This window comes from Bombyx mori, chromosome 5 (assembly GCF_030269925.1).
Source record: "Bombyx mori chromosome 5, ASM3026992v2".
Lineage (NCBI taxonomy): Eukaryota > Metazoa > Arthropoda > Insecta > Lepidoptera > Bombycidae > Bombyx > Bombyx mori.
The window spans coordinates 2,577,680-2,597,162 of NC_085111.1; the positions used below are offsets into that span (position 1 = coordinate 2,577,680).

At 39.3% G+C, this 19,483-nt stretch overlaps 1 protein-coding gene across 2 annotated transcripts in view; it reads right to left on the minus strand.

Annotated features, from left to right (window-relative positions):
* LOC105842460 (cholesterol transporter ABCA5) overlaps window positions 1–19,483 on the minus strand; it is a 44,129-nt gene that overhangs the window by 3,874 nt on the left and 20,772 nt on the right. For both annotated transcript variants that reach the window (XM_021352051.3, XM_012695648.4), the window contains exons 11-28: window positions 18,792–18,952; window positions 18,037–18,210; window positions 16,558–16,623; window positions 15,816–15,951; window positions 15,086–15,335; window positions 13,992–14,068; window positions 13,803–13,918; window positions 13,365–13,469; window positions 10,151–10,236; window positions 9,997–10,072; window positions 8,858–8,965; window positions 8,529–8,681; window positions 8,081–8,194; window positions 6,671–6,827; window positions 3,277–3,399; window positions 2,586–2,780; window positions 1,122–1,388; window positions 422–663 (exon numbers count right to left, since the gene is read on the minus strand). In XM_021352051.3, coding sequence (XP_021207726.1) covers window positions 422–663; window positions 1,122–1,388; window positions 2,586–2,780; window positions 3,277–3,399; window positions 6,671–6,827; window positions 8,081–8,194; window positions 8,529–8,681; window positions 8,858–8,965; window positions 9,997–10,072; window positions 10,151–10,236; window positions 13,365–13,469; window positions 13,803–13,918; window positions 13,992–14,068; window positions 15,086–15,335; window positions 15,816–15,951; window positions 16,558–16,623; window positions 18,037–18,210; window positions 18,792–18,952 — 2,606 coding nt within the window. The remainder of the gene's footprint in view (window positions 1–421; window positions 664–1,121; window positions 1,389–2,585; window positions 2,781–3,276; window positions 3,400–6,670; window positions 6,828–8,080; window positions 8,195–8,528; window positions 8,682–8,857; window positions 8,966–9,996; window positions 10,073–10,150; window positions 10,237–13,364; window positions 13,470–13,802; window positions 13,919–13,991; window positions 14,069–15,085; window positions 15,336–15,815; window positions 15,952–16,557; window positions 16,624–18,036; window positions 18,211–18,791; window positions 18,953–19,483) is intronic.

A 19,483-nucleotide genomic window follows, 5' to 3' on the forward strand; every position in this document is an offset into this window, starting at 1 on the left:
GTACTTTATTTGTGTATGTATGTGTATATATATTTAAATTTGATAGGTATATCGTGTAAAATTCATTTCTAACTGATTCTTGTCGACCTGATGGCTGTCTGTAAGAGACCGCTAGCGATACTTAACGCTAGCGACTGTTAACGATAAGACCGCCAATTGTACTTTTTTTATTGCCTTTGTGGGCAGACGAGCACACGGCCAACTTAATGGTAAGTGGTCACCGTCGCTCATGGACGTCAGCAATGCCAGGGGCAGAGCCAAGCCGCTGCCTACCGTTAACATTCGCATTTAATGTTTCACATTCCTTATTCATTTCATATACAATAAAGAATCTCTCTAAAGAGACTGAATACTAAAGAAGACTCTATCTTGATGAGTATACGTTCACCATACATCACTTTCATAATAATTTTGCACTTACCAAATGAGGTTGTCGCTTTAAGCTCCACTGCGACATGCACTGCAATTGCCCTCTACTCGGCATTAAGTGCCCGGCCAGAACCTGGCAAAACGTTAATCTGCCGTGCCTTTTCAGTCCGGAAAGTGCTACAATCTCCCCCTTCCTCATGCCCAAGTACACGTTGTGTACAACGTAATAACCGGACATCTTTTTAGTTACGTTCAAAGCGAGCAAATATTCGCCAAACGTGTCCATTTTGGTTTCTGCAAACGTTTTGCTGCGTCACGAATCTAGTTATATTTATGTTTCAAAGGTATTTTAGTTTTGCTGTGTCACATATTTATGTTTCAAAGGTATTTTAGGTACGTTTTGATATGTAAATTGCTTATTCTTATTTATGTGTAAAGAAGCAAAATTATTAATAATTATGTATTTGTGTATGTATGTGTATGTGCATATATGTATGTATGTGTGTATATATATTTCACTGATATGATACACCGCGTGTGATTCGTTTCCAAATGATTCTTTACCACCTGATGGTTGTCTGGAAGAGATCGCCCTTAGCGATAAAACCGCCAATCGTACTTTTTTTGTATTTATTGTATCGCATTGTTTATTTAATTATTTGGTATACAATAAATAATACTCTTTCTCTCTCTCTCTCTCCCTTAGTATCTACACTGAGTTTTTTTAAGAAATTATTGTATTTAAATCTCACTATCGATTCTCAGTCGCTTGGTTTTATCCAAAGCATCGTTCATCTCGCATTGGGCACCCGGTCTCAAATTAGCCTCGCATGATTTTGTCATCCTCAACTCCCAAACGAAAGTCCACATTCTCTGTAAAACCTTGTACTCGAGTACAAGCAGTATCGAAATATATAAAACCGCTACGGATAACATCTGAATGATTTCCTTTAGTATACCGGCCCTTCCTGCCAAGTAACTCTTTCTTGTGAAACACTTTTGGAGGATGCCACATTTAGCTGGAAACAGTAAATCACTTTTAGATGTTTAGATCAGCTAACACAAAAAGTTTAACGCTTGGAACTTGACTTTTTTTTATTGCTTAGATGGGTGGACGAGCTCTCAGCCTACCTGGTGTTAAGTGGTTACTGGATCCCATAGACATCCACAACGTAAATGCGCCAACCACCTTGAGATATAAGTTCTAAAGGTCTCAGTACAGTTACAACGGCTGCGCCGCCCTTCAATCCGAAAGCTGTGAGCTGTGAGCTCGTCCACCCATCTAAGCAATAAAAAAAAAAAACTTACTCCATGGTCGAATTTATACGAACGAATACTTTTTCCTGGATTAATAACATGAAATTTTATTGTAATCAGAGCTATACAATCCGTAATAACGTTTTTTTCTGTTTTCCGACTTCATATTGCATTAGTTGGGCTGATGAAATCGCGGTTCAGTTGGTGTTAACACATGAGGAAGACTTCTTAGTGGCATTTTTACTGGTGGTAGGACCTCTTGTGAGTCCGCGCGAGTGGGTACCACCACCCAGCCTATTTCTGCCGTGAAGCAGTAACGCGTTTCGGATTGAAGGGCGACGCAGCCGTTGTAACTATACTGAGACCTTTAGAACTTATATCTCAAGGTGGGTGGCGCATTTACGTTGTGGATGTCTATGGGATCCAGTAACCACTTAACACCAGGCGGGCTGTGAGCTCGTCCACCCATCCAAAGCAATAAAAAAAAATTGTGAAACGCCAATCCGCCCTCTCAAATAAGAATATTCAAATGTTTCGCTACAGAAACAGTCAGGATTGTTGAACATAGCCGTGCAAGCGTGATGTTGGTACGCCAGTAAAATCAGGGAAAATATTGGGGAGAATTTGGAAAGAAGATACGCATTGAGGATGGAATTGATGCTGCCACTATATTTACTTACGCATGGTGGTACAAACCAGTTCAAAACCGCGCCCAACCACCAGTACATGATAAAAGAACACCGTCAGACACAGCCCACTGAGTTTCTCGGCGGATCTTCTCAGTGGGTAGTGTTTCCGATCCGGTGGTAGATTCTGCGAAGCACGGCTCTTGCTAGGGTTCGTGTTAGCAACGTCATCAGGTTTGAGCCCCATGAGCTCACCTACTAGTTAAGGCGACGCTGATATAGCATCTCAAGGCTTAGGTAGGAAAAAAAATTTAAGATAAAAGAATTACTCACGACAACACTTATGGAACGTTTTTGTTGAACACAAGTTCTTCCTCTTGAATATAGTGCACTCGCTGTTGTATAGAAATATTTGTTTTATTTTTACGAAAGCGTTCGCCATGTTGTATTGTGGCGATAGTACCATGAATTGAAGAAAAAAATCTAAGATTTCACCTTCAAATATTTTCATTAGTATAGTTGTTTCACCTGCAAATGACTACTGTTAAAATAGAACCAAACGCAACATAAAGTGCCAAAAGAGAATTTAAGTTAAAGTTCGAGAATCTGTTCAATGGATAAAGACTAACAATTGTATAAATGCCTTCTTCAAACGAGGCTTGCGGAGAGTTCTTTATGGTAGGCAGCGGCTTAGCTCTGCCCCTGGCATTGTTGACGTCCATGAGCGACGGTGACCACTTACCATCAGGTGGGCCGTATGCTCGTCTGCCTACAAAGGCAATAAAAAAAAAATTTGTATAAATAGCGTAATTTAATTGAGACAGTTAGAAGCGGCATTTTTTTTTTATTAATTTTTTTATTGCTTAGATGGATGGACGAGCTCACAGCTCACCTGGTGTTAAGTGGTTCCTGGAGCCCATAGACATCTACAACGTAAATGCGTCACCCACCTTGAGATACAAGTTCTAAGCTCTCAAGTATAGTTACAACGGCTGCCCCGCCCTTCAAACATGTGTAAACTTACCGAAGACAACATTTATAATTACGAAGGTCATCGAGTTGAGCGCTGGCCTGCGACCCAAGCTGAACAGATACGCTTGAGGTATACAACCCAGTCCATAAACGATAAGCATAAACGGCACCACCACTAAAAACATTCGAAAATCTAATTAAAATTATATTGCTTCTATTTGATTATTTACTACTAGCGACCCGCCCTCGCTTCGCTTCGGAAACATTAAAACACACATGAAACCAAAAAAAATAAAATAAAAAAAAATTATAAAAAGTAGCCTATGTTCATCAGGGACAATGTCGGCTTCTAATGGAAAAAGAATTTTTCAAATCGGTCCAGTAGTTTCGGAGCCTATTCGAAACAAACAAACAAATCTTTCCTCTTTATAATATTATTATTATTATAGTGTATTAAACACTGCCACGCCTGGGAAGACGGCAGGACACACTCCGGCGAGGTGGGCAACAATCGGCCGGAACGTTAGGGACTATTGGGAGAGAAACCGGCGAACTATACGGGCATTGTCGAGCAAGACTGCTTTTTGCATTTGGGCCACCACCGACTTTTTGTTGAGACCAAGCCTCTCGAGATGTTTTGAGAGGCTTTTAGGGACCAAACCATTCACCGACACAACTACCGGGATTATTTCTGTAGATACCACCCTCCACATGTCGGTCACCTCGTGCGCCAGGTCCAAATATTTGGTCTTTTTATCTGCCTCGGCCCGCACGAGGTTCTCGTCGTAGGGGATGGTGATATCCACCAGAAATACCCGAGACTCCGTCTGGTCCATCAGCACGATATCAGGCTTATTCGCAAGAATAGTCCTGTCCGTAATGATGGGCCGGTCCCAGTAGAGCTTGGCACGGTCGTTTTCGAGTACAGCGTCCGGCTGGTACTTATAATACGGTAGCCTCTGTTCGATGAGGCCATACTTAAGGGCGAGCTTTTGGTGGAGGATTCTGGCTGCTTGGTTATGTCTGTGCAAGTACTCAGTGTTAGCAAGCATAGAACAACCAGAGGTGACATGTCTGAGGGATTCACCCGGTCGGCGGCATAATCGACAGATGTCAGCTGTCCCATCCCTCAGAATGTGCTTCCTATAGTTGTTCGTCCTGATAACCTGATCCTGTATTGCACAGACAAAACCCTCGGTTTCCCCAAAGAGGTCACCGAATCGCAGCCAGTGCACGGAGGCTTCTTTGTCCACATGGGACTCATGCAGTGCCTGAAAGAAGCGTCCGTGCAGCTCTTTCCCTTTCCATATGGCCTCACGGTCAGATGTACTGAGTACCGCCGGTGATTGCCACCCGTCTCTGGCCAGGGCTAGCGGGGTCAGTCCTTTGTCGCATTCCATGACCTCTCTGTGCATCACACTGTCAGCCCTCGATAGGAAATATTTCCTGAGACTGCACACCCCACTGTTGTGCATGACCTTGGCGCTAAGTAGGCCCCGGCCACCACACTTCCGCGGAATGTACAATCTCATTACCGAGGACTTCGGGTGGAGCATCCTATGGAGGGTCATAATTGAGCGGATTTTTCTATCCAGGGCATCCAGTTCGGTCTGAGTCCACCTGAGCACGCCGAAGGTATACAACAGGACGGGCATCGCCCAGCCGTTAAACGCCTTTGTCTTATTCACGCCCGACAAAAGGCTCTTACACACTTTTGTCAAACGTTCATAAAACAAGTCGCATGCAGCCTGTTTGACGACCGCCACGTCAATACCTAAATTTTGCGACATGCCCAGGTACCGGTATGTTTCTCCCTCGGAGAGTGCCCGAAGGTTTATCCCATCGGATACAGGTAAACGATCCGATGAGACTATGCTCCCTCTCTCTACATGGAGAACCGCACACTTGTCGACTCCCAGCCTCATCCTAATGCGACTACTGAAATCACAAGTGATGTCAAGCAGTCGCCTGAGGCCTGCAGCATGAGGAGCGTACAACTTGAGGTCATCTATGTAGAACAAGTGGGACACCTTCAAGCCCCCCCTTCGAAACTGAAAGCCCGTCCTCGAAGCCTCCAGTAATGAACTGAGAGGATTCAGGGCCAGGCAAAACCACTTATTATTATTATTATTATTATTTACTATGGTCTTTGATATCATATCGAGAGTTGAAAGGCTGTTTGGTTTAAGAGACATTTTGAAAATTTTACAAGATAGCCATTTAAAGCTTAAATGAAAAAATATTACAAAAAACTTTTTCAGGTATTTCAAAAGAGTAAATTTAATTAAAGGTCAATCAAAAATATATCGAACTGTTGATGCTAATGCCAAATAAAACGCACCTCTAATTACAAAGATAACTGTCGCGTATTAAGTGGAATGTCGCTTAAACCTTTCACCCCTCGATATGGAAATTTGCTCCAGGTAAATTCGCTAATAGCTTCGAGCGTGGCCTCCGATATTTTTTAAGGAAAAGATGCTACAAAGGTGCTACTTGTACATTCGACAGCTTTCCTCCTAATATCCAGTCGGCTAATAAACTTACTGAGGTCATCGAGAATTATACTATGGCTCTCCACGGTCTTAGTCCTAACTGGACTTTCTGGCGGGAACGCGAGGAGTGAAGTTGTGTGATTTGTTTTATTTTGTCTATTTAGTGTTTCTTCGGGCTTAAATGTGTAATAATGGTGGTTTATTAACTGTTTAATATCTGTGAAAGTGCACAAATGTGGGAAAATGAAACAAAGCCGCTGGACGTAACTTCTCGGGATCCTCTAAAAATTCCACTGAAAAAATCTTAGTAAATGACCACCATTTTACTGAGATTATATTTCATCTCATATCATCTCATTTAATTTCATCCCAGTTGATTAATGTCTCAAATTAATCATCTTCATTTCATTTCACTCCATAATATCATTTTTCATAAAAATATGAATATTATATACATTAAAATAAGACATGACTTAAAGGTCTCAGTTACCAGGTCATAAAATCCCTTAAAAAATTAGTCCTAACTAGAATTTAGTCGGCAAATCGAAGCCTATTTTAGTTCTTGACAAAGACCTACATCCAGAAGTGAATGATGATGGGTTCAAATCCCAAAGCGGTTAGAGGGAATAATTGCAGTTAGGTACTTTTAAGGTTTAATATCGTGTTTTCTAAATGTTTCTGATGTTTAAGGTGCGTCATCGACCACCTCAGTTTTTTTTTATAAACATCGGAGTTAGTATAATGACATTAAAAGTGCGAGACTAACCGATTTTTAATATACGACTCACTAATACCGGAAAAAATACAGTTAGGTACAAGAACCCTTTGATATTTTAACTTCTTTTTGAATTCGATTTGAAGTTGTGCCTGAAGTCTTGCGGCGAAAAACAGTAATCACTAATGGTACCTCGCCTGTGATTGCGTGGGCGAAGCAAATAGGCATCCAATACCTACCCATATCTCCATAGTGATAGTGTGCGGCGGGCGCCATGATGTGCAGGACTGAGACCATGACGACGGAAATGATCATCACCAAAATCCAGTACATGATTAGATCGCAGAAATATAACGTGAACCAGTAACGAGCCGGTGAGAAGTTCATTGCGTGACTCTGGAATAATCCATTTATTTTTTATATTAAATTTAATTTAAAAAATAAAAAATAGTTTAAAAAAAAAACAAAAAAAAAACGCTTTTATAGAAAATCCAACTAAAAAATAGAAGATGAACTTTAATAAGTTTGAATTAAAAATAGTGTACGAAAAAATTATTTTATTGTAAAAAAAAGCGTGGGGTGCATGGTATCAGTAGTTATAAATATTTTGTGAACAGATATGAGTAGAAGGGTTATTTTGATAATATCCTGAAAAGCACCCCACGCTTTTTTACAATAAAATAATTTTTTTTTACACTATTTTTAATTCAAATTTATTAAAATTTATTTTCTATTTTTTAGTTGGATTTTCTATAAAAGCGTATTTTTTGTTGTTGTTTTAAACTATTATTTATTTTTCATTTTTTAGTTGAATTTCAAATTTTTCAATATTTTTTTTTAATATTGAATTGTCATCGGTCCTTAATGAGTATGCCTTTCGAGTTAATCCGACGTTTTAAAAGGGGTCAAAATCATGTTCAAAGATTGCGTTACATACTAACATACTTCTGAAGCTAATAAAAGCGTATTAAAAAAAAGATTAGCATAAACTATTCTGCCCATTTCTGCTGTGAAACAGTAATGCGTTTATCGAAACTGACACTTAAGACCCACGCGTCAAGGTGGGTGGCGGCATTTACTTTATCGATGTCTATGAGCTCCGGCTACCATTCAACGCCAGGTCGCCCGAAGGTGAGGAGTGGCAGCATCGATATTCACACTCGATATACCTACATATGTTTTTCGTTGTACTCTATACCTAGGTTGTAGCGGAACTCATACTTTACACTGAGAAATTGAGATGACTTTTTTTTATTGCTTAGATGTTGGTATTAAGTGGTTACTGGAGCCCATAGTTATCTACAACGTAAATTCGCCTCCCACCTCGAGATATGAGTTCTAAGCACAGTTCTGTGGTTCTAAGGTCTCAGTATAGTTACAACGGCTGCCCCACCCTTCAAACCGAGACGCATTATTGCTTCACGGCAGAAAAAGGCGGAGTGGTGCTACCTACCCGTAACTATACTATTTTATGAATTGATTTCATATCTAAACCGAAACGCGTGCTGGAATATTTGTACACAACTTATACGGAGAATACACATCGCTGCCAGAAAGAACAAAATACACAACCGTTACAATCATACGCAGAAAAATCACAAATTGAATTGAATAATACACAGACAGATTGCTTTTCATAAGCCACTTACTTGTAAATGTCGTATTAGCCCATGTTCTCGCGAAGGTAGAAGAGTTGTATGAGATATGGTTAGTATAAGTAGACATTGAATTAACAGTGGTGCAGTTTCGGCTTGCATCATCCACTGCAAATATTACGTGAAATTCACAATTTGGACTTTATCACAATTTAAAAACGTATATTAGATGACTTGTTACCAAGCAAAAGGAGACTTAACAGCAGAGAAACTCATAATAAAAAAGAAATCAATAACTTTATTACAGTTACATTTTATTCAAAAGATATGTTTAAAAAAATCAGTAAAACAGGACTAGACTTTTAAACTAGGTACTCAATCGCGTTAAAAATAACTCAAAGTATAGCGCCACTAGCAGCAAAGGTAGGAGCACTCTTCCAAATCCACACAGAGCACACAGATGCGCTTCACAATAACATTATCTGAAGTACCGAGTACTTACTGGCGTTAAGTCCAATTCTAGCGGATCGTCAGTGAACTGTATGGTAGCATCCAATTTTCCCGTGTAATGACGAAGAAGGGCGACATAGGCCCTTGCCAACGTTTTTGCAGCAGCCGCGACGTCGTAATGTAATGGACTGTATAATGCTTGTATCTGCAATTGAATGATAGGGCGTTAAGTTCTACTCGGGTAGGTTACCATAGCTATTTCAACCGCGACGCAGTGATTCAATTGGGTTTGAAGCTTGGGGAGGCTGTTATGTGGTACAATTGAGTCTGAGTGAGTGTAATGGTGTGTAATCTACAAATATTTCTACCGTAAAAACTTACTTTCAATACTCCATTTGCAGCCGTAGCAACATCCATTCCATAGGCGTGCATGTTCACATACTGCTGAGGAGAGTCTATTGCACGAGTCACGAGGTATTCAGTCAGACTCTGCAGACAAACACACATCACTAAAGAAAACATCGGCACGAACTAGAAATAGATCCGATGAAAAGGTCTTTAAACTTAGCCATGAACATCCTGTAGTTTTAAATTTTATTGCCCTTGTAGGCAGATGAGCACACGGCCCACCTGATGGTTACCGTAGCCCATGGACTTCAGCAATGCCAGGCGCAGAGCTAAGCCACTGCCTACCGAAAATTACCTAGCTCTACGTAGGTAATAAAAGGACATTGAAAACGAACTCTAAATGGCTTTAAATGTTGCTAAAATGTTATTCTCTTATTGGCTTACGTCAACATAACACGACATTTTACTAGTACTAGTGGTCCCGCAGTAGTCGAAATTCGACTATAATTAATTGAAATTGTAAGTTTGTACACTACTATGATTCTATTTTCAAAGACCATTATACTTCTATAATCACAAATTTCGCCAAGACTACACTATCTATAGAAAAATATTAATAACTAGCGACCCGCCCTCGCTTCGCTTCGGAAACATTAAAACACACATGAAACAAAAAAAAAAAATAAAAAAAAAATAAAAAAAAATAGCCTATGTTCATCAGGGACAATGTCGGCTTCTAATGGAAAAAGAATTTTTCAAATCGGTCCAGTAGTTTCGGAGCCTATTCGAAACAAACAAACAAACAAATCTTTCCTCTTTATAATATTAGTATAGAAGACAAACAATATTTAATCTATTCTCAATTTGACCACAGACGTCAAGAACAAAAGTTTGATAATAAATAAAATTAAATAGTATGCATGCGTGTGTGTGTCAAATACATGGTAGTGTGTGTAATGTTTTTTTTATTGATATAATGTATCTTTTATGTATTATTTAAAAAAAAAATTAGCCTTGTGCACTTCTTCTCTATATTCTCTATAAGTGTGGAAAATTTCATACTTCTCCGTTCGCGCAATTTTCGTAAAAAGGGATACAAAGTTTTTCCTTCGCGTATTAATATATAGATCTCTACACTTATAATAAAATATAGAAACCAACAATGTCCTTACTTCAGAACTTGGTATCGCCATGTAAACGACACCACCAATGTCGGAAACTGTTGAATTCGGCTCAGAAAAAACGTACCTGAAATTAAAAATAGAAAATAAAAAACCAATTGCACTTTAAAAATTGCATCACTATCTGGTTTCGAATCCTACTAACGCATTGGCCACTGATCTTGCTGCTGAACTATTATCCGTCCTTAGCACCAGTGTTGTGACGTGATTCCTACCTTCCGCATTTAGAACCTTAAATTATAACGCAATTTATATTAAAACACATCGATCAACATCAAATCAGACCTCCTGTGCGGGTGGTCATTGGCCTTCCCCAAGGTTCGCAAAAATGACCAGACTTGCGAAGCTCGCATCCAGCGGATTCCGACGACCTTTAGTAGTTTATCGGTTCACCTCCTGAGAGACCTGCCCACATCAAAACACCTAAACACAACAAATAGTTTCAATATTTCATTCTTATTTTCTTCTTTCATTCTTCTCTATTGATAAATATGGAGACTTGTTAAAAGTTCACAGTCATAAAGCCGTTTTTCTACCTACTTATTATAAATATGAATTTGAGATACAGTTAATATCTCTTGAACAATGAAATACACTATTTCTGTACGAAACATCGCTGGATCACCAAAATCAACTGGACTGGAAATAGGCAGACTTTCACTGTCAGACTACTTATGTATAATATGTATAGGTAACGTATAAGTGTAATAAATACATCATGCGGTCTCCCAGACACGAATTAATGAAGCTCATAATTGCGGGTCACATAGAAGGCAAACGTGCCTTGGGCAAAACACCAGCCAGATGGTTAGACCTACTAAGAGAAGCACTTGGTAGTAGTCTGTACCATGCGGTCCATGCCATCCATGACCAAACACTGTGGAGGAACGTCACATGTGGTCGCGATCCTCAGCAGTGAGTGAACGATATAGAAAATGAATGCGTAAGTACGAAATATTCAATTAAATTTACTACTTTAGTTTTGAAACCTTTTCTATTTTCTGACACTATTATTAAAAAATTTAAAAAAAGGGGCTATGGAGAACAACGAAAATATCATAATAAATATATGTACACACACTACAAAAGTATCTCCTAATTTAATTTTCTGAGTCTGTTGCCCGTATCTTTAGACATAACGTCAAATATTCCTCCACTCTTAACTCATCCGATGACGCTCGAGCATTCCTCCGTAACTTACTCGAGTTTGATATTTTTAGTCGACCATTACATTATTCCTCAACTCTGCTCGAGTGAGGTAGAGTCGTGGTGCTGCGTCACCACGAAGTCATCAGTTTTAGGAAAATTTGATGATCAACCCATAGAGTTCTGTAGTCTATGGTCATTGTTTAATGTCAAAGGCAAGCTGCCACTGTGTGTTTGACACTAGAAGCATTGAACTTGTTTGATGTTTTAGTTGTGTTGAGTTATTCGTAAATATGTGTGCGTGCGGTTATATTTTTTTTTATTCTTTATTAAAGCCATACATCTATTAGGTTAAGTCGGCTTGCGTGCGGTTATCAAAATTAAATTATCAAAATATGCGCGAATCATGCACAGATCCAGGACATTGTACAACAATACGAGGGCTGCACTAAAAGTATCGGGAATGGAATATTTCCACTGTTCCTGTCATATTAAAATCTTTTTAATTGAAAACTCCTTTGGTTTTAAAAATCGAATACCATTTATTTATTTAAAAAAAGATTCTCGGTCTTGTCACGAGGTTTTGTCAAACTTGTTTAGTCGTTGAGAAAATGGAATTGACTCGAGAAAATTCAAAAGCGATGATTTATTATGACTTTCGAAGTGGTTTAACACAAAAACAGTGTGTTGACCGGATGATTTCTGCATTTGGTGATGAAGCCCCATCCAAAACCACAATTTATCGCTGGTTTGCTGAGTTTCAACGTGGACGTGTCAAGCTCAGTGATGATCCTCGTCAAGGTCGTCCAAAAACTGCAGTCACCCAAGAAAACGTTGATGCTGTGCGTAAGCTGATTGAGGAAGATCGACATGTGACATACCGCGAAATTCAGGCAACTTTAGACATTGGCATGAGTCAAATACAAATAATCTTGCATGAACAATTAGGTGTAAAAAAGTTGTTTTCCCGATGGATACCGCATTCGCTCTGTGAAGAGCAAAAAGCGGCTCGCGTTACTTGGTGCGTCAGAACTCTCGAAAGATTCCACGCAGGATCCTCAAATGCTGTATACAACATTGTATCAGGTGACGAATCCTGGATATACGCGTACGTACCCGAAACAAAAAACCAGTCACGAGTTTGGGTGTTCGAAAATGAGATAAAGCCAACAAAAATTGTTCGTTCACGGAATGTTGCAAAAAAAATGGTGGCCACGTTTGTCTCCAAAACCGGCCATGTTACGACTATTCCTCTTGAGGGACAAAGAACGGTTAATGCAGAATGGTGTGCTAGCATTTGTTTGCCACAGGTCGTTTCTGAACTCCGTAAAGAGAACTGCAACCGCCGCATCATCCTCCATCACGACAATGCGAGTTCTCACACCGCGCACAGAACAAAAGAGTTTTTAGAGCAAGAAAACATAGAATTATTAGACCATCCGCCGTATAGCCCCGACCTAAGCCCTAATGATTTCTATACTTTCCCTAAAATAACGAATAAATTGCGTGGACAGAGATTTTCATCACCTGAAGAAGCTGTGGACGCCTACAAAACGGCCATTTTGGAGACCCCAACTTCCGAATGGAATGGTTGCTTCAATGATTGGTTCCATCGTATGGAAAAATGTGTCAAATTTCGCGGAGAATACTTCGAAAAGCAATAAATACATTTTTAAATAGTAATGTTGTGTCACTTCGTTAATTCCCGAAATTTTCAGTGCCGCCTATGTATCATATATTTCCATTTACGGTCCACTACATACTATTTGGACAGTGATAGAAAACCAGCCTTGAGGAACGTTCAAGGTACGTCGCAAGTCGCAACGTACCTTGACTTGACAGTTCATATACTCCACTCCGGTGAGGATAATTTTTCGAGGACGTTTGAGTGGAGTTTATTTTTACGACCAAGCATACCAAAAAGCGCGTTGGACGTTGAGTCAAGTCGAGTTAAGCTCGTGTGAACGACTAAAGATACGAGGGTGTGTGTACAAGTCGAAAAGCATCGAGATTGGAAAATGAGGCAAGAGAGGATTGAAATGTTAGTATAGAACATAAAATAACTATATTACCGCTGACTACGGACGAATAATTAGAAAACTTAAAAACAACAGCACAAATATATATTATTATATATATAGAATTCAAAATGCAATAAATAAACCGAATGTACCATTAGTTAACAAATACCATATTGTCATATAAAATCATACCTCTTGTTTCATAGTATTTGTGACTATTCTTGATTGATTCAATTCTGACAAAATTGTAGACAGTGACAGTCCAATGAAAACACCAGCCAGCAATGTTGATAAGAGCTGCTTAGAAGAAATTACGTTTTTCTTGTACGATCTGCTACTTATGAAAATACATAGAAGGCGGATTTTTAATCACAACATCAGAGCATGAGACCATATTATTTGACAAAATATTTAGAAAAATGTTATATTAAAAATCCAACCTTGTCGTAATGCAATTATTGAATAATTCGTGAGATATCGAACAACACGATTGAATACCAGTAATATGTATTTTTAACGGCTTACTTAAATATCACCCACATTTTCTTTCATCAATCAATTCCTTCTCTTGGGCCAGTGTCCATCGATGTATGAGAAACAAAAAAATACTTGGTAGAAGCTTCAAATTACCGTGATAATCAAAAACAGCCTGTAGTGAACGTAGAACGTGAAATATTTCCAAGCCACGCTCCTCAACAATCTCACATTCGTGCAATACGTTTTATCCCTTTGCCAATCGACCGGTTCTGTAAGAGGCGTTTTGTACACAAAACCAAGGTCTATAAAAAATATTATTAAAAAAAAGCTAGCCATATCTACCTGTTATTCTTTTGATAGCATTCTCTGATATTTGTCGTGAAACGGAACGTTCTTCGGTCGCTGTGTCTGCCATAGCCCTGTACATTTTTCCAAGATAAACCTATCTAATTACGCTAAATTATTTTCTATAATACTGGTATATCATTATACTATTAATGTGTTTGTTTTTAAATTTGGTGCATCCAAAGGGTCTTCTTTAGATTTTAGCATTTCGCAGGCAACAATTAGGTAAGCTACGCCGCCACTCCAAATTAGGCAACGATTGATTGACCCAACTGAGAAATAGGGCTCTACAGATCGTCCCCGGTACTTAGATCAGCCATCATGTCCGTTAAAATTGTTCTTCCGCCACTCCAAATTAGTCAACGATTGATTAACCCAACTGAGAAATAGGGCTCTACAGATCGTCCCCGGTATTTAGATCAGCCATCATGTCCGTTAAAATTGTTCTTTAGCAATTCCAATTATGATAATCAAATAATTACAATCAAAATGTGTCGTGGCGTGCAACCTATTTCACAGGACATAAAACTACAACGACTAGACATAGACTAAGACAGTCTTGACAGGTAATTCGAAAAGAAACAAAAGAAAAAAAAAGAAAAGAAATGGAACGAGGACGGATGTGACTGGCAGCAGTCAGTATACGCCGGTAAGAGTAACGACATATATCGCCGAATAGTCGAACGAATATCTAAGGATCTAGTAGCACCTAGAACGCTCGAGAAGTACAACGCCATCTATTGTGAGATACCGAAAACACAATACTCGAAATGTGTGGAATATTCTTAATAATTATAGGGATGTATCGGCTATAAAAGCGTTGCAGAGATGGCACACAGTCAGTCAGTAATCGGAACTACTCGAAGCGAAACTGCGAACCGAAACGGAAGAAGCGGATTGAGAATTTTAAAGTGTTTGTTGAATGTTTTAAGTGTTCTAAATTCTAATACAGTGCTAGCTTGTTATTCGGTAGAATTTTATTTATCCCGAACCCCAGCGCATAACAGTATTTTTAATGCCTTCCTAAAAGACGTACACGAACCAGACGACAAAGAACGAACCTACCGTTCAACACGTACCTACCTACTTACCTTCTGCAAATCTCTTCAGAATCCGGCAAGCTAATGTTCAAAGCAATAACACCGAATTTAGTGGCGTTCTCCGTTAGGTCTCTAATAAAAGCGGTGACTTTGTCTGTAGGTGTGGTCGGTAGCTTCAGTATTAGCAGAGAACCTAAGTGAGCTCGAACTGTGGCTCCGGCCTCCTCAGATTTTTCTAGAAGTTCCGTTGTATCTAAAGCACCGCCGCTTCGTAAAGTCAGACGCAATTTGTATTCACGTCCTGATGAAATATACATAACAAAACTATATATCGAGGAGTGAAAAGCTATTTGATTTAAGCGATATTTCGCTTAATACGTGACAATTATCTTTGTATTTAACGGTCCGTTTTATTTGCTATTAGTATCAACAATTCGATGTTTTTAATTGAACTTCAATTAGGTTTACCCTATTCGAATAGGTGAAGAAGTTTTTAGTAATGATATTATGGCAGCCGTTGTAACTATACTGAGATCTTAGAACTTATATCTGAAGGTGGGTGGCGCATTTAGATTGTAGATGTCTATGGGTTCCGGTAACCACTTAACACCAGGTGGGCTATGAGCTCGTCCACCCATCAAAGCAATAAAAAAAACTCTCTTTCGCCCGAGGCTGCCCCTGTTTTTTAAATTATTCTAGACTGTTTGGTCAGCAAATTAAAATTATAACAAAAGGATATAACAGTAGACTAAGCTCAGATGAATTTTTAATATGTAATTACCATATTTGAAGAACATATACGCAGGGGTCCCTCCGAATACTAGTATTTTATTGTCGAATAGGAACACTCTATCGGCGTATTCCAACTGTAGGCTCGAAAATGAAAACTTTAAGATGGTCAAGTACCTTCGGTATTTCTGGAAATATGATAATTGTAAAAGCGGTGGCAGTAAGCAGTATTCTTCTCGTTAAGCTGATGGTCTTGAGAGACCATTTCAGTGGAACCCTAACAAGTAGGTGAGCTCACGGGAAACTAACCAGGAGTGGTGCTAATACTGGCCCTAGCAAGAACAGTGCTTCGCAGAATCTACCACCGGATCGGAAACGCGACCCACTGAGAAGATGGTATTCTTCTTGGTTTTCGCGAATCGTAAACATGATTAACCCTACTTTTACGGTAATATTACGGTTTTTACTATCGTTATATCATTGCCGACGTTTCGAATACTTTAGACTCTTTGTGCTCACGGACGACATCATTTAGTCAATTTGGTCAAAGTAGTTTACTTTAAATCAACTATAATTTAATGAACAAAACGATCAACTTTATTTATTGAAAAACCTAATGTAATTACTCAAACTTGCGGTTTGGCTGCGCTCCGGGCATCGCTGTTGTCCATGAGCTACGGTGACCACTTAGCATCAGGTGGGACATGTGACCATCGCAACTTGTACCCAACTGAGTGTATGTCTCTAAATATTTGCCTGTCCGCCTATAAAAACAATGTTTAATTTTGACTTACAATTATTTTGTCAATGATAACCGCCCTGTAAGCTTGTTCATCCATAAAATGGGGGATTATAATAATCTAAAATGAAAAAGAAATTATATTAGGACATTCAAAAGGGAGTTTTCTAAAAAATAAACAATGCACAATCAGTAGGTATCACAATCTTGCTTATATCTATCGTTAAATAAGATCCATTTAGCTTTTTTTTATGTTTGAGAGATTACTGGTTGCCCACAGACTTTTCCAGTTTCACCAAGACAGGGGGGCAAGCAAAGGTTCAGCCAGGAGGGGCGGGATTTGCTAACAGCTGCCCGAGAAAAGAGACCTAACAACTCAAGAGTAGCTGCTTCGTGAATGAATCTACTACCGGATCGGAATCGCGACCCGCTGAGAAGATCCGGCGAGAAACTCAGCGGGCTGATGTTTAGGTTACGTTGCACGTCAAAATCTTTGCTGATCTCGACGAGTACCGTTACCGCAGGTCCAGCTAGTCACCCCTTAGGGTACTTTTTACTTCACTTTTCAGTTCAGAATTCAGTTAAGACGTTGACCCATGCCTCAAAGCGGCCAGCACATTACATTCACCCAAAGATTATTGGAATTTTAATTAACAAAAACTTAATAACACCTCGTTCGAAAATATTTCCTTGCCCTCTATTATACTAATAGACCCCCCGATTTTACACCCCACGTCCGATGTCATAATCCGGTCAGAGTAGGAGGGTTCCCGCGGTCAACACTACAACCAGACTCGCGGCGCCACCCCAAGGACGCCCGACCGACGGGTCGTCGAGATACTAATAGACCAACCCAATCTATTAGATTTTATGACTTTAAAAATACTCACCAATTACTTGATATCTTAAAACTCGGGAACTATTCATCAAGAAACAACTGATGATTCTTAATGACACCGATACTATAAATACCTAATCTTGCTAAAACTCGAGAACAGTTGGACCGATTTGGCTAATTTTAGTCTAGAATTATTTGTGGAAGTCCAGAGAAGGTTTAAAAGATAGATAAATATGAAAATGCTCGGAATTAAATAAATAAAAATATCAATTTTGTTTTTCCTTTGTTATGTCCTCCGTCGGACGGATTCCTTTTATTTGTTTTAAGTTTATTTCATACAAAAGCTTAGGTCTTTTATTTATCGATTGAGGCACTACGAAGTTTGCCGGGTCAGCTAGTCTAGAATAGATATCTATACTAATATATAAATCTAGAGTGGTTTATACAGATGTTCCGTTATAAGTACTGAACTATGCATCCGATTGACTTGAAACTTGGTTTCCATGTAGAAAATACATGTACTTAATGGATAGGCTAATATTTATATGAGTGTTGGCCTCCCTACACCAGTTGCGGGGGCGTTAATGATGAGAATCTTTGTGGGGGTGAGAAATAATAATGTTAATTTTAAATGCCCAGCGAAGCGGACGGGTACAGCTAGTTATTCCATAAATCTCAATAGAATTCAATACTCACTCTGGGCTCCAAAAGCAAGGCTAACGCCCAGCATAGTTGAGCTTTGTAATAGTCCTCCAAGTTTCCAATGCGCTCATGCTGTACGGTCTCGAGATCACAATCGCTCAGGAGACATCTAGATCGAATGTGACCGTACTCGTAAACGTATTCGTTTGACTCTTGCCAGAGACAGAGCTGTTGGTATTGATGACCCATATGAACATTAAAAGTACGCAGTGTACACAACACTAGGCGAGGTCGAAGATGAAGGATGATTGTAAAGTTAAGTTCGCTCCGTAAGGAAGCTGTTATTACTGGTGGTAGGACATCTTGTGAGTCCGCGCGGGTACGCGCTACCACCCTGCCTATTTTTGCCGTAAGGCAGTAATGCGTTTCGGTTTGAAGGGTGGGGTAGCCGTTGTAACTATACTTGAGACCTTAGAACTTATATCTCAAGGTGGGTGGTGCATTTACGTTGTGGATGTCTATGGGCCCCAGTAACCACTTAACACCAGGTGAGCTATGAGCTCGTCCACCCACCGAAGCAATAAATAAATAAAAAACACTAGGCGAGGTCGAAGATGAAGGATGATTGTAAAGTTAAGTTCGCTCCGCAAGCAAGCTGGTCGTGTTTGGTTACCATTATCAAGTTGATGAAATCGGCTAGGCTTGCTGCGGAAAATCTTCGTCGGCCAGCGAAGAGAAAAAGGAGCAATAACACGTGTTATTATACGATTACACTTGAGTTCGCGTGGTAAAAATAAAAAAATACTTACGTCAAGAAAAAAAGTGAAATGTTCGTGGACTGTCAGGTCATCGAAAAGTATACTTGAGCGATGACAGTAGCCCACCATATGTGATTCAGTCAAAAAATTTTCGCCGGACCTAACATTACGACCTAATATATTAATGCTTCCTTTATCTGGTAGCGCGAGACCTGGAATTTACGGTTTGGTCATGTCTTTGTTAGTTTTTGTCGTCACGGACTACAATTGTTTGTTTGTCATTTGTATTTTCTTCTGAGATTGTACGGCAGTGCTTCCTAACCTTTTTTGTGCCGTGCCCCACTGTAACATTCCTAAAATTTTTATGCCCCCCATACATAATTTTCAACATTAAAAATTTATTTGTTAACTTAAGAAACATAAATGATAGGTTTTGGAAAGAAATCACTATGAAATTGTTATCAAAACATAGTGAGTAATATTTTAAAGCACATAATAAGAAATTGAAATTGAAATGCAAAATATTTTTAAACCGATTTTCTATACCTATTAATTTAGTGTGATTGCTCCCTTTAATTATAAAATTGCCCCCTTGTGGGGAATGGGCCCCACGTTGGGAAACACTGCTGTAGCGTGATCGAGAAATGGCTCAGTCCGAAGATTAGGGGTTTCTTAATAGCACGCTGAGCGCCTCCGAAGGAGAGTCCTAACAGCTGAAGGGCTGCTGCTTCCCGAATGCATCT